The sequence below is a fragment of the Mytilus trossulus genome, unplaced genomic scaffold (assembly GCF_036588685.1).
Source record: "Mytilus trossulus isolate FHL-02 unplaced genomic scaffold, PNRI_Mtr1.1.1.hap1 h1tg000138l__unscaffolded, whole genome shotgun sequence".
In the NCBI taxonomy this organism is placed as follows: domain Eukaryota; kingdom Metazoa; phylum Mollusca; class Bivalvia; order Mytilida; family Mytilidae; genus Mytilus; species Mytilus trossulus.
Genome location: NW_026963302.1, coordinates 12,254 through 28,070, shown reverse-complemented (window position 1 = coordinate 28,070; position 15,817 = coordinate 12,254). Strand labels below are relative to the sequence as shown.

At 31.9% G+C, this 15,817-nt stretch overlaps 1 protein-coding gene across 1 annotated transcript; it reads left to right on the top strand.

Annotated features, from left to right (window-relative positions):
- Nucleotides 1–69: 69 nt before the first annotated feature.
- LOC134700409 (uncharacterized) lies at nt 70–14,979 on the top strand. Its single transcript, XM_063561807.1, has 8 exons — nt 70–380; nt 724–769; nt 8,763–8,882; nt 9,791–9,891; nt 10,285–10,378; nt 11,470–11,612; nt 12,821–12,868; nt 14,833–14,979. Exons 1-8 carry the CDS (start codon nt 279–281, stop codon nt 14,977–14,979), a joined length of 801 nt encoding a protein of 266 aa, XP_063417877.1. The 5' UTR covers nt 70–278.
- Nucleotides 14,980–15,817: the final 838 nt, after the last annotated feature.

Genomic DNA, 15,817 nt, shown 5'->3' with positions numbered 1-15,817 from the left:
GCCTTTACGTAAATTAATTTACTGAAGGATTTTGTAAATAACATGTAATGATTATTTTATAAATATGAAAAACGTGACAGTATGGTAAAATTCGTCATTTGGAGATTTATAACTGCCACAGAAAGCGCGTCATTATTTTGCGTAAAACTAGTATATGAAAAAGAATTCAAATCACATTCTGTAATTTAAATCTCCAGGATTTATTCATCATAAAAGTTTTGTCCATCCCATTTGTGTATATAAACTGTTTAGCGCACTGATTTCATTCAAAATCAACTATGTCAATTGAAACGCGTATTCTGTTTCTTGGGGTATTTCACATGCTCACCGTGTACGTTCGAGTGGCAGGCAGACAAATTGGAAATGAACATGTTACTCAGGTAATTCAAATAATTTTTTTTATATAATTTTCATTTTTTTTTTATATTTTGTTTGTGTATATAAAATCAAGGAATTGCATTTTTAAATATACGAGTCCTTGATAAAATGTAAGCATAAAACATCTTAATAAACCAAACAAAAGTTAATGCCTTTGTGTACATCACATCAAATATTATGATAAATTACATCTTACAATAACAGCATTTTAGAAGTTTGTTTTGTTACTGCATATATATGTTATATAAAATGCATTTAAAGTAATGTGAACCAAGGCTAGATAGTTTGTTTTTCTTCTTTGATTTGTTGTGATGACTTCATAAATATGACATAAAACACTTTTAGGATCAAGTCAGTCAAACTGAATCGAGTTTTACAGAGTACGATATAGGTATGTTTGGTTCTTTTAGTACAATAGTTAACAAGACAGAAAAAAACTGCATCCTGCAAATGCATGATTCGATATTTAAATTTTCAGACCGGCTTACAAGTACGGATTGAAATCCCGAAAATAACAAAAATCATGCAACAACAAAAAAAAAGAAGAAGAAAATGATAAACAAAAACATACGTACAAACAAAAACAAAACAAAACAAAAACAAAAATATATGATCATGATGGAAAAAAGTAAAGACATTTTGAAAATCCAGTATTGATTTTCTGTTACATGTAGTACGACACGTATTTACGGAACGCTAGTATCATACACCAATAGCAAGTACGATGGCGAATCATAACAGTCTACATGTAGTACGACACGTATTTACGGACTACTAGTATCATAAACCAATAGCAAGTACGATGGCGACTCATAACAGTTTACATGTAGTACGACACGTATTAACGGACTACTAGTACCATAAACCAATAGCAAGTACGATGGCGACTCATAACAGTTTACATGTAGTACGACACGTATTTAGGGAACATATATTTATTCTAGTGAGCTTCCTCCAGGCATGCTTGGAGGATGCTCCGAGTATTTTAGAGAAGCTAATATCATTAATACACCATTACATTCCCATTAATGTCAATCAAGTATAATAGTAATAGTAAAGAGCTTGTGTGAGCTTTTTGTGAGCCTTTTGTACGCCTGAATTAATAAAGTTTTACTAAGTTGCCCTAGAAAATTAGTTAATTGACACAAAAATAGATACATCAAAACTTGAGGTTAAACAGTTTAGGGACATTTCATCAACATGAGAACGAAAAGCTCTTATATAACTAAAACATATTTATATAAAGCCGATCATAATAACACAACAGTGGTTGTAAAAATTGAATTACATCAAACCAGAAACAAGTCACCTTAACAGTTATAATTACTTGAAAATAAAAATGTTGTTGTCAAATCTATAAAAAATATTGTTGAAAAACTATATAGGAAAAAAGAAATAGATTCAAAAACCTATATTTTTTGGAAGAACGATAACGAATCAAAACATAAACACATGTACCTTCTTCCGAAAATTCATAAAGTCAATCTAGAAAAAATTAATGAGGCATTTAGAACTGGTCAAATAGTTAGCAACATAAACATTTCTTACCAACCAATCATCCATAAATGTAACTCTTCCACGAGACGCATTGAAAGATTACTGGATCTAATTCTAAAACTATTATTGAAGAGTCGTCACTTTTACATTCAAGATACCAAAGACTTCATTTAGAAAATAAATTCGCACAAGGTACATTTAGAATGCATTCTCATTGTCTATTATGTAACAGTTTTCAATGCATTTTCATCAGTTGACAAACTAGAATATACTTTAAAAATTTAAAATAAACAGAATAAACGGCATTTGTAGAGTTAAGAAACATTGAACTGGAATTCAATGGGCATTTATACAAACAAATAATACGAGCGCCTATTGGTGGTTTATGATTTACATCTGTCTGGTCTATTAAAAATATCTTAGATATTAAGTTCCAATGGATAGAAAACATCAAATTCCACTGCCAATACAAAGACGACAGTTTTATGTACTTCACAGGCACATTAAAACAGGTTGAAGATTTCTTTAACACAGCGAACAACATTGTCCCTCTGCTTAAAATCACATTTGAGGTGTCTAGATTTAGCTTCACCTATTTATTTACCGAAGTGTACAGAGGTGAAAGATTCAATAATAATAACATACTTGATGTTCAATCAAAAAAAAGAAGACACGAAACGTATCAATATTTGAATATTATATGTTTATATAATTCAGCGATGTGACTATCTATAACACTAAAATTACGAGGTCCAATCTGTCAGCCGTCATCACGTGAAAAAGACGAATAAAAAAATTCAACTTTATATATAACTAATATAGTACAAAGGTGTAGATTAAAAATTACACCACTCCAGGCCAGTTTGTTTTCCACGTAATTAATATTGCCAATAATTAAAAAGTTCCGGGTCGTGTCCGATACCGATACCAATTACCTTATCTGTACGTTCCGCATCTAAAAGGCACACCACAAAACGGTGTATTCATTATTAATATGCTATATACACGAGTCATAATGACGGGGTTGAAATTACTAAATTGTCAAATTGTAACCTATTGTAGTATTTTAATCAGTAAGACTTTCTAAGATAACAATACGAATACTTATTTTTATGTATTCAAATTTATTTATAACTAAGACTAGATCATTGCTGTTGATTAAAAAATACTCCATTCCAGGACCTTTTGTTTTCCAAATAATTAATATTACCAATAATTGATTCGACGGGTTAAAACAGAAAGATTTGACAGCAGAGAAAACTGTGCATCTTAATATCGGCATGACTTTATCAGATGACAATACTACATGTAATACAAAAATAAGGCTTGCGCATAGTTATATACTTTAATTCAGTCACGGACCCGCTATATCACGGGTGTGTTCTAGTTATTTCTAATATGACATATATAGTAACACACTGTAATACTTTTTAATGTGTGTGTATGATGGGCTCTAGTGATTGGTAAATATTGATACGTTTTGCGTTTTTGTATATTCGATTTAACAAAAAGTAAGTTATTATTATGGAATCTTTCACCTTTGTGCACGTCGGTAAATTCTAAATAGGTCATTCTAAATCTAGACACTTCAAATGTGATTTTAAGCAGAGGGTCAATGGTGTTCGCTGTGTTAAAGAAATCTTCAATCTGTTTTAATGTGCCTGTGAAGAACATAAAATTGTCGTCTTGGTATTGACAGTATAATTTGAGGTTTTCTATCCATTGGAACTTATCTAAGATATTTTTAGTAGGACAGACAGATGTAAATCTGAATGTCGGAAAAATTATACCACCGAAAGGCGCTCCAATAATTTGTTTATATAACTGTCAAGTTAATTCAAGTTCATTGTTTCTTAACTTTACAAATGCCGTTTATTGTGTTTGTTTGAAATTTTTAAAGCATATTCTTGTTTGTCTACTGATGAAAATGCATTGATAACTGTTTCTTCTTAGTTATTAATCTTCATATTTGTGAACATTGACGCTACATCATAGGCAAACAAATTGCATTCTTTCTTGACCTTGTGCGACTCTATTTATAAATGAAGTCTTTTGTATCTTAATTGTAAAAGTGATGACTCTTCAATAATAGTTTTAGAATTAGATCCAGTAATCTTTCAATGCGTCTCGTGGTAGAGTTACACTTACGGATGATTGGTCAGTAATAAATGTTTATGTTGCTACCTATTTGACCAGTTCTAAATGCCTCATTAATTATTTCTAGATTGATTTCATGAATTTTTGGAAGAAGGTACATGTGTTTATGTTTTGATTCGTTATCATTCTTCCAAAAAGTATAAGTTTATGAATCTCTTTTTTCCTATATAGTTTTAAACAATATGTTTTATAGATTTGACAACACCGTTAATATTTATTGTCATGTAATTATAACTGTTAAGGTGACTTGTTACTGTTTGGATGTAATCGATATTATTTATTCCACTGTTGTGTTATTTTTATCGGCTTTATATAAATATGTTTTAGTTATATTAGAGCTTTTCCATCTCATGTTGATGAAATGTCCCTAAACTGTTTGACCTCAAGTTTTAATGTATCTTTTGTTGGGTCAATTGATTAATTTTCTAGGGCAACATAGTAAACTTTATTATAACAGGCGTACAAAAGGCTCACAAAAAGCTCATACAAGCTCTTAACTATAAACTCTTCTATGTGATTGACATTAATGGGAGTGTAATGGTGCATTAACGATATTAGCTTCTATAAAATGCTCGGAGCATCCTCCAAGCATGCCTGGAGGAAGCTCACTAGAATAAATATATGTTCCCTTACGGACTACTAGTACCATACACCAATAGCAAGTACGATGGCGACTCATAACAGTTTACATGTAGTACGACACGTATTAACGGACTACTAGTACCATAAACCAATAGCAAGTACGATGGCGACTCATAACAGTTTACATGTGGTACGACACGTATTAACGGACTACTAGTATCATAAATCAATAGCAAGTACGATGGCGACTCATAACAGTTTACATGTGGTACGACACGTATTAACGGACTACTAGTATCATACACCAATAGCAAGTACGATGGCGACTCATAACAGTTTACATGTAGTACGACACGTATTAACGGACTACTAGTACCATAAACCAATAGCAAGTACGATGGCGACTCATAACAGTTTACATGTAGTACGACACGTATTAACGGACTACTAGTACCATACACCAATAGCAAGTACGATGGCGACTCATAACAGTTTACATGTAGTACGACACGTATTAACGGACTACTAGTACCATAAACCAATAGCAAGTACGATGGCGACTCATAACAGTTTACATGTGGTACGACACGTATTAACGGACTACTAGTATCATACACCAATAGCAAGTACGATGGCGACTCATAACAGTTTACATGTGGTACGACACGTATTAACGGACTACTAGTACCATAAACCAATAGCAAGTACGGTGGCGACTCATAACAGTTTACATGTAGTACGACACGTATTAACGGACTACTAGTACCATAAACCAATAGCAAGTACGATGGCGACTCATAACAGTTTACATGTATAGTACGACACGTATTTACAGACTACTAGTATCATAAATCAATAGCAAGTACGATGGCGACTCATAACAGTTTACATGTAGTACGACACGTATTTACAGACTACTAGTATCATAAACCAATGGCAAGTACGATGGCGACTCATAACAGTTTACATTTAGTACGACACGTATTTACGGACTACTAGTATCATAAACCAATAGCAAGTACGATGGCGACTCATAACAGTTTACATGTAGTACGACACGTATTTACAGACTACTAGTATCATAAACCAATGGCAAGTACGATGGCGACTCATAACAGTTTACATTTAGTACGACACGTATTTACGGACTACTAGTATCATAAACCAATAGCAAGTACGATGGCGACTCATAACAGTTTACATGTATAGTACGACACGTATTTACAGACTACTAGTATCATAAATCAATAGCAAGTACGATGGCGACTCATAACAGTTTACATGTAGTACGACACGTATTTACAGACTACTAGTATCATAAACCAATGGCAAGTACGGTGGCGACTCATAACAGTTTACATGTGGTACGACACGTATTAACGGACTACTAGTATCATAAACCAATAGCAAATACGATGGCGACTCATAACAGTTTACATGTAGTACGACACGTATTAACGGACTACTAGTATCATAAATCAATAGCAAGTACGATGGCGACTCATAACAGTTTACATGTAGTACGACACGTATTAACGGACTACTAGTATCATAAATCAATAGCAAGTACGATGGCGACTCATAACAGTTTACATGTAGTACGACACGTATTAACGGACTACTAGTACCATAAACCAATAGCAAGTACGATGGCGACTCATAACAGTTTACATGTAGTACGACACGTATTTACGGACTACTAGTACCATAAACCAATAGCAAGTACGATGGCGACTCATAACAGTTTACATGTAGTACGACACGTATTTACGGACTACTAGTATCATAAATCAATAGCAAGTACGATGGCGACTCATAACAGTTTACATGTAGTACGACACGTATTTACGGACTACTAGTATCATAAACCAATAGCAAGCACGGTGGCGAAACCGCATATATCGACAACTTGATACTTTAGTTTCAGTTTCTACAATGTATATATATGTTACAGTAAATAGGTGAAATTAGGAATTACACGTAATTACTAAACATTTCAGTAAATACCTGTAATTACCAGCCAATTTAGTAATTACATGTATTTACTAGTTGTTTCAGTGATTAGTCTGGTATTAACTGATTTTTTTTTGTCAATTTTACAGCTATTTACTAACTTGATATTTTTGATTTTAAATTAAAGACATAATTTTTAAAAAATATACCAAATAAGAAGATAAAGGGTAGGAAATTTCAGGACTTACTTAAGGTCTAAGGAATATAAGGCAAATCAAAAGTGTATCCTTTTCAGTGTTTGTGAATTGAAACTGGAAAGTGATTCTTTTCTAAGTTTTGAAACTCCCTAAAATTTATTTTCAGCATGCAAGGCAATGACAAGCCAAAATTGAAAATATCTTTCTGAGAAATTTATTTGAACTTCGTCAGCTCTTTATGATGATAGACATTTGACTATGCCAAATTTGGTTAAATGATCTTGGTAATTCTTAAAATCTCTTAATTTTGTTAAATCAAAATCTCTATCAGACATAGGTTGCCTATCAACGTGCCCAATGACATGAGTTAAATTCCTTTTACAAAATAGGTTTAACTACGACTTCTTTTGTCAGACATTTGCGACGAAGCTGACATTATTCCCAAACATATTTATACACATTGATGGAGTTAAGAGTCACATTTTATATTTCTGTATTTCTCTTTTTTATGATTTTTTCAAGACCTCCAAATTTAAGCTTATATACCTGCAATAAAATTTTATCATTGTTTTTAGCTGTATAAGAATTATCTTTTTGTGGATTGAATTAGTCTACTAAATGGTATATATCCCTTTTGTTTTACTTTCAATGTTGACATACTTTTCCTTTTTGTCAAGCCTGTGACTTTTGTCTCAAAGTGAGACATAGCGAATCAACCTACATTCCGTCGTCATAGGTGTCAACAAATGTTCACTCTGAGGTTAAAGTTTTTGTAAATTTTGATAACTTTCCAAAATTCCTTGATTTCTACCAAACTAGAACAGAAGCTTTTTCGTGATAATAAAATAAATTTCAAGAAGTAAAATTTGTAAAACTTAGTTTTTATGCCAGTAAACACTACATTCACACTGTGTTAAAGTTTTTAAAATTTTAACAACATTTTTAAAATATCCTGGATTTCTTCCAAACTTAGACAGAAGCTTATTTATGATCATAAGATAATCGATTCAGAAGTAATATTAAGTCCTTTTTGCGTATATAACTTATAAATTGACTATTTTTTCAGTTAATAAACACATACACTCTGCAGTTAAAAGTTTTTAAAGCATTTATTAGATCTTTTTATTAGCTGAATACATCGGTTACATATATCCAGCAGGGGTTGAATTGAAGTTGACATGAATATGTATTCAATGAGGTCCAATCACTAACATGCAAGTGCACAACTCTTTAACCATGTTCCTTAGCTTTTTTAACAAAATAGAACCAGATTTACTGCTATAAATGAATATCATTTTCATTATGATTTAACAAAAACAAAATCATATTTTTTTTTTTATATCTCGTAGCTAATGCACCTATAACAAAAAGATACATTTTAGGCTGATCTCTTTTTGAGAGTACTCGCTAATTTTCTGGTTAGTATTAACATAACTTTGGATCAGCTGACCATATATTAGAACTGAGGAAAGGAGAACAGTAACTGTTTTTATCATATTTCTTATAATATTGTCGAGTTTTCATTATGTTTCATTATGTTTGTTTGTCAATGTATTTGCCACAACCAAAATTGGTTTTTGTATGTTTTGCAAATAAAGATATCATATATTACAACATTATTTTAACAGTTAGTAAATAGGTGTAAAAATTCATTTTAAAATTAGTAATTACTGGTAATAGCTGGGCCATTTTAGGAATTACGTGTATTTACTAAGTGCATAAGGAATTACATGTAATTCCTAAATTTTAGAAATTACATGTAATTCCTAATTTCACCTATTTACTGTAACATAAACATCAACTAATATCCACTTCGAAATCATTTTAAATGAGTATTCATTATAAGACAACAAGCATTATTCATTTGATAATGATAACTATTAATTCGTTTTGCTTTCTGTTCAACAGTAAACATAAAATAGAGAAATGTGTATTTACATGCTTTTTGTTTGTATATTACATGTGTATAGTATAGTTAAAACATAATTATGTATTTAGATTGTATGGAAACCGAATTTATGAGATACAACGCTGAAGATTTGCCTCCTAAATGGGATGTACCAAGTAATAAGATACAAATCATAAACCATTCTGTAACCTGGTCTTACCCAATTCAAGGTAAAATATTTATTTTATATGTATATGTATATACAAACAAAACGATCGCAAAGGTTCTGATACACCGCGTTTAGAACTTCCGTTAAAAGTTGATTTTCTGAATAAATACGCATGTTCTCTTACCACCCGTATCTCAACGATTTTTTGTCGTTAGTATTTGTTTAAAATAGTGGATAGAGGCACTTATAATCGAGTCCTATAGAGCATTTGCTAATTTATTACTTATTCAAATTTATGTATTTTTCAATTATATTTTCAAACGCAACGTATGTATACAGTATTTTATTATATGACTAGACATTTTCAGGACAATCAAATCATAATTATCTGGTTTGCTTTGTACCAGATTTGTAACTTACTATGTGAAAGAATGCATACAGAAGGAAGGTTCACTACAGACTAGTTTGTGTTCTTACTCATAAATGCCACCTAGTTCACATCTAAACCTTTTTGATTGTAGCATCAAGGGCTGATGAGTCTTTCGCATAAAGTTATAACCATGGTGTCATTGATGATTTTTTTTTTTAAAGCATAGTATATATTAAATTGATCTAGTTTTGTCCCAGCTCCCTTATATTGGACTCTAAATTTAGAGATACGACAAAATATCGTAAAAAACGAGAATGGTTCTGATAATGAGACATGAAGCTTACGCGGTGATCATTTTGCATATTTTCATTTAGATCGAAGATCATTTATCAAACGGCCCTAGAGTAAGAGACTTTCCGCGGAAATCTGACTTCTTTAAATTGACGTATCTGAATTTGAAAAATAGGTAAAAATTGATATGAATGAAATAGAAATCGTCTTCGAATTGCTTCGTTTTCAGTGGTTGAGATGGGTTATTTGTTAATGACTTTTTTTTTATAATAGTTATTAAAGTTAATATAATCTTTCTTTTGTCCCAGATAAAAGCAATTTGACAGGTTTCAAGGTATGGTTTACTGACTGGGAAACTAATTCAGAAGGCTGCAAGCTTGTTTTGTTGAATAATACTCATAATAATTTAGTAAGTATTGTGAAACAAATACTAGCAATATATTAACCCTTCTATTGGACCAAAATGCCAAAATGAAATATAATAAACAAAATATAGTTTTTTCAGTCATCTGCATATGAAAAATGTATCACCATTAAAATTACGAACAAACAAAATAAATGAATCAGAATGTAAAAATGATATTATAATAGAATCCTTATAAAGATTTTCACAATTTTTATTTTGCATCTTTAAACTTTGAAAAGGAGTGGGAATATGTTTTTAAGGTCAATCCGGGTAAGTAATATTTCGTATCGTTTCCAAATTGGCACTTTTCGCCAGTTCTAAAACTTTAACGTTTATTTTCTCTCGAGGTTTGCCCTTTTGTCTCTAAACAAAGACTGCTTGTTTCTGAAATTTCAGATGAATTTAAAAACGCACTTGCCAGATAATATCAAGAATACGCCTGCGCTGTCAGTATATGTCTATCCACTTGTAGAAATTGGCTCAATAAAGTGTAAGTAAATACAAAATGGTTTCTGATTTGCATTTTATTACTTGGTACATCCCATTCTTCAGACAAAAGTTCAGCATCATGTCTCGTAAACTCGGTTTTCTTAGTGACATTAAGAAAAAATGACAATGATGTACACCATTCCATTCTTATTTTTATTTTTATTGGTATTATGATTGTCTGAAACTCTAAAAGCAAATGCTTCTCAAAAATGTCCCACTATGAGAAGACATATCCAATTACATGCGTGCAAAAACAGTGACAACCAAACGTACGACAGAAGACAGTGAAGTATTTATAACATGAAATCAAGAACGAACGTGGAGTTAAGATAAACTGTTATCTAGTTTTAAGCGACACAAAAAGTCGAGATGTGGTATGATTGTCAACGAGACAACTATCCACAAGAGTTAAATTGAAGTAGATGTTAACAATTAAAGGCAACCATATGTCCTCAAACAATTAGAAATAAACCATACTGTACAGTCGACAGCAAGAGGCACCGTTATGAAAAATTATGAAACAATTGAATTGGTAAAACTTTTGGACTATTCATAACAAAACAATGTATGTAAAACAAATATGACAGACATGAACCAACGTCAAACACTGAACTTCAGTCTCCTGATTTTGGACAGGCTTCTACAGAATGTGGCGGGGTTAAACAAGTTTCTAAGTTTCCCTCCCTTAACATGGGACAGTGGTGTAACAGCACAACATACGAACAAACTAAAACACTTAGTTGGAAAAGGCTTAACGTATTAGATCGATAAAAAGAAAACATGAACCAAAAACACAGACAGGACGTCACGTGGTCACTATATATATCCCTCATCCCATACTAATAATTTTATTTCATTGTTTTTGTTAGCGTCTTCGCCTCTACTCAATTATGTATTAAATATGCACATTTAAAAATCCAGTGCTTTAATTGCCTAATAATCATTTATTTATTTTAAAACTTTTGTTTTTGTTAGCGTCTTCGCCTCCACTCAATGATGTACATGTATTAAATGTGCACATTTAAAATCATTTATTTATTTTAAAACATTAAGATTGTTTAATTTCTTCCTATTTCTCACTGTTTTTTCTAGATGTGCAGTGGAAAGGTCTTTCGTTTTTAAATATATCTGGAAACAGTATTAAAGTTGTCTTTGGTCTACAGCATATAAGTTCCATGAATTTCAGTCTGTACAGAAAGAATGGTAAACTTGTCTATTCAAAACGTGTCCAAGGAGTAAGTTTTTACTTTACATATATATCTTTTAGTTTGCACGCCACCCCTTTGATCGAAAAAAATGTAAGTTTTGGACAAAACTATATTTTTGCTGTCTCCCGTCGCCAGTATATATTCAGTTTTTATTAACAAAGTGTAATATTCAGGTTGCCTTCCTTGTAAAAAAACTTGAAAATACAAAACAAAAGATTGAAATGGACCAGTCGAACCTTTGTATTAGAAATTCCAATTTAATTATTTTACAAAATATCCCCACAGTATTCAGATTAATAAAAATAAAACGGGTTTTGAGATGCTCTCGCAAATGTCGATGACAAACTGACAACGCCATATGAAAAAAAAACCAATAGGCAAACAACAGTTTCAAAAACACAACAGAACTACCAATACGAACTCACCAAAAAAAGAACCTAGGGGTTTTCTTTAGATTCACCGGAAAGGTAGGCAGATGCTGCCCCATATGTGTCGTTCGTCGTGTCTAACATCTATTTGTTTCAGATCTATAAATGCTCTATGTATTACGCAAAGAATGAGTCAGGTCAGATGAAAATATAAACCATTTCATTATTTAATCGACGAAATAGATCATAATTTATAAACTAATTGGAATTAGTTCTACTTGTACATTTTTGTAACTGTTTGCCTATTATCTATGAGATGGCGGATTTGGGAGAAATATTTTTTTCATTGTTTGGTCATGTTCTCTGTCATCCCTCCTCTTCTTTTTCTTTGTCCTTCATACAAGATTCGTTTTCTTTATTCCCATCTTCTTTGCGAACACATCTTCTTGCTTTCTGTTTGAACCTTTCTTACAAGTTTCTGCACCGCTTTTTAAAGTGTTAAGAAATATGAATAAGAAGATGTGTTTTGGGTGCCCATCAGACAACTCCCCAGCCATGTCACAATATGTAAAAGTAAACCAGTATAGGTCAAAGTGCAGTATTCAACACGGAACCTTGGCTCACGTCGAGCAGCAAGCTATTATAATAAAGGCTCCAAAACGACTAGTGTAAAACCATTCAAACAGGAAAACCAAAGGTCTAATCTATACAAAAAGCGAGAAACGTGGAACACTTAAAAACCAACAAACGTACAAACACGATTTAGCATACCATATTATTTTGCAATATAATTATTATGGTTTTTACCCGATGACCACTGTAATATGTTTATTCTTGTCGAGAGATTTAACTTATTTTTCATTGTAGTCAATGGTTGTGGTGAAGCGTCTACCAAAAGGTGTCTATTTTTTCGAGGTGCGTAAACCACTTTACATTTTTAGCCATGGCGTTGTCAGTTTGTTTTAGATTTATGAGTTTGACTGTCCATTTGGTATTTTTCGTCCCTCTGTTACAACATTTATATGAATTCAACTAACAGTGGTTTGACGATAATTGTATGCCTCATTTATATATGAGCATTATGTTTTCTGGTCTTTGCGTCCGTCCGTTTGACCATCTGTACCGCTTCAGGTTAAAGTTTTTGGTGGTGGTAGTTTTTGATGAAGTTTAAGTCCAATCAACTTAAAACTTCATACACATGTTCCCTATGATATGTTCTTTCTAATTTTATTGCCAAATTAGAGATTTTCACGGTCCACTGAACATAGAAAATGATAGGGCGGATGGGGCATCCGTGTACTGGGGACATATTCTTGTTTTTATATGAATTCAACTAATTTCAATGGTTTGACGATAAAAAAAAACCCCGCAATATATTTGTCAGGTATGATAAAATACAATGACATTACAACTTTCATGCGTCAGAAGCTCTTTTCGGAATTTACTTTCATCAGGAACGTCAAAAGCCATCAAATACAATGTATGTAAACCCACAAACTTGCTTTATAACACTACCACAGACCTAAAACAAATGGCCAATTTCATTTTGATTAATTTTTAAAAATTCCGACACATTAATCTCTAAAAGTAGCATATGAAGGTATATTTTGTATTACATGCAATTGAAGCGTTTAGGTGAAAATAGCTTATTATGCATATATTTCGGAAAACAATCACCGTTTGATCAAAACTTTATCGTATGCCGTGCCTGAGTGAGTTTCAAAAATGGCCTGTGTGCAAGGGCGACATTTCTGACACAAAAATACGAATAAATTGAGATGTGTCATGGACACCAGTTCAAACCTTAATCGTCGTTTAAACCAATCAAGTTTATGCCAAATAACAATGTGTCTAGGCAAAAGAGAAATATATGAAACAAGAGGTATAGCATATATATCAAATAAAAGGTAAAGCATATATATTGCATAGTTCTAAGATCTTATTTCTTTTTTAAACTTGAATCCAGTTATTTTTTTCATATTCTGAGAGATCAATTACTTTCATCAAATTATACATTTATATATTTTATTGTTATACAATTTTTCCAATTCCTCATTTTCTAACTTTGTATTACTTAACATGCTTAATTTCCTTATTTAAAACATATTTTTTACTTGGGGAGGACTTACAAAGGGAACTTATTATGCCCCTCTTCTTGCCGACTTGTTTCTTATTCTTATGAGGCTAACTTCTTACAATACTTCCAAGGAAGAAAGCCAAGAAGTTAGCCATACACCTTAACTGTACTTTCCGCTATATAGATGACGTTCTGTCACTAAATAATTCAATATTTAGGTGACTTTGTTTAACGCATCTATCCAATCGAACTAGCTATATAGATAAAGGATACAACAGATACAGTTAAGTCTGCATCATATATTGACATACATTTAGAAATTGACAATGAGGTTCGGTTGAAACCAAAACTTTACGAAAAAAGGTATGTTTTCAGCTTCCCAATTGTGAACCTTTCATTTCTATGTAACAACATTCAAGCAGCGCCTGCATACGGAGTATGTATCTCCAAATTGAAACGTTATCCCTGGACTTGTATTTCCTATCATGATATCTTTGATAGAGGGTTGCTGCGTGCTCACATGGAACTATTAAACCAAGAGTTCAAAATGGAAATACTATAGTTAAGTTAAAGAGTAAATGTTTCAGAAACTGTTTAATGAATGTATAAAATTATATTTAAAATGAATCACACTTCTTTTTATCTTCTTTAAAATGTTGTTGAACATGTGTAGTATCTTCTTAATTATTAAGAATACATTTGTACAAAACGTCCTTGTCCGATCTTTTAATTTGTTTTAAGCACTAAAAAGAAATGAAATAGACATACTATATTTGTAGAATACCATTTTTATTTTTTACAGCTGGATGACATAGAGAGTGATATGTCTCCAAATCACTGTCCATGTTATGTCGAATCTTTGGGCAAGAAAGTGTGTCTACAATGCGAAAGAAAAAATAGTCAAGAGTTTCATGTTCCAGGCGAGCGGTCGAGTATGTCGAGTGGTTAATGTTGTTTTTGTATTTGTCTTTTTGTCATTAGTAGTTGTGCTTGAATTAAATGTGGTTTGTTTGTAGTTTTATTATTTTTTTATTTTTTTATTTTCTGTTCTAGTTAGCTTAGAACAACCGTAAACAGCTGTACTCAGCGCGTAGCGTTTCTTTCTCCTGTCAAGAGTACACAATTATCATAACACATCTTACTCCTCCTTGTAGTATTTCATTGGCTAATTTGTATGATAATTTAACGTCAAATGTACTGAAAAAAGAAAATTACAAAAAGTCGAACTTCGAGGAAATTCTTGACGGAAATTCCATAAGCAAATGGCAAAATCAAAAGCTTAAACATCAAACAAGTGGATACTATCCCTAACGTAGGACAAGCATGTTCTTAATCAGAAAATGATGTATCAAATCCTGGTTTTAAAGCTAGCTATTCCTCTCACTTGTATGACAGTCACATCAAATTCCATTATGTTGACAACGATGTGTGAACAAAACAAATATAGATACATGTAATAGGTCCAAATATCAGATATAAGGGTACAGCAGTCAATGATTTTATAATTTTAATCACTATAAAAACAAACAAATATTTCAACAAAAAAAATAAAAAAATGGAAAAGCACATTAGCAAAAAAGAAAGACATGAATACAAAAATTAACATAACACAATAACACATTGACGAGATGTATAAGTACTGAGTCTCGTCAAACGGACATTACCAAACACAAACCATTTAAAACAGTAAAAGTAATAATGTATAAAGGCAATTTAAAGAGTGGAGTTTTAATTCCCAGAGGGTATCACCAGCCCAGTAGTCAGCACTTCTGTGTTGACTTGAATCA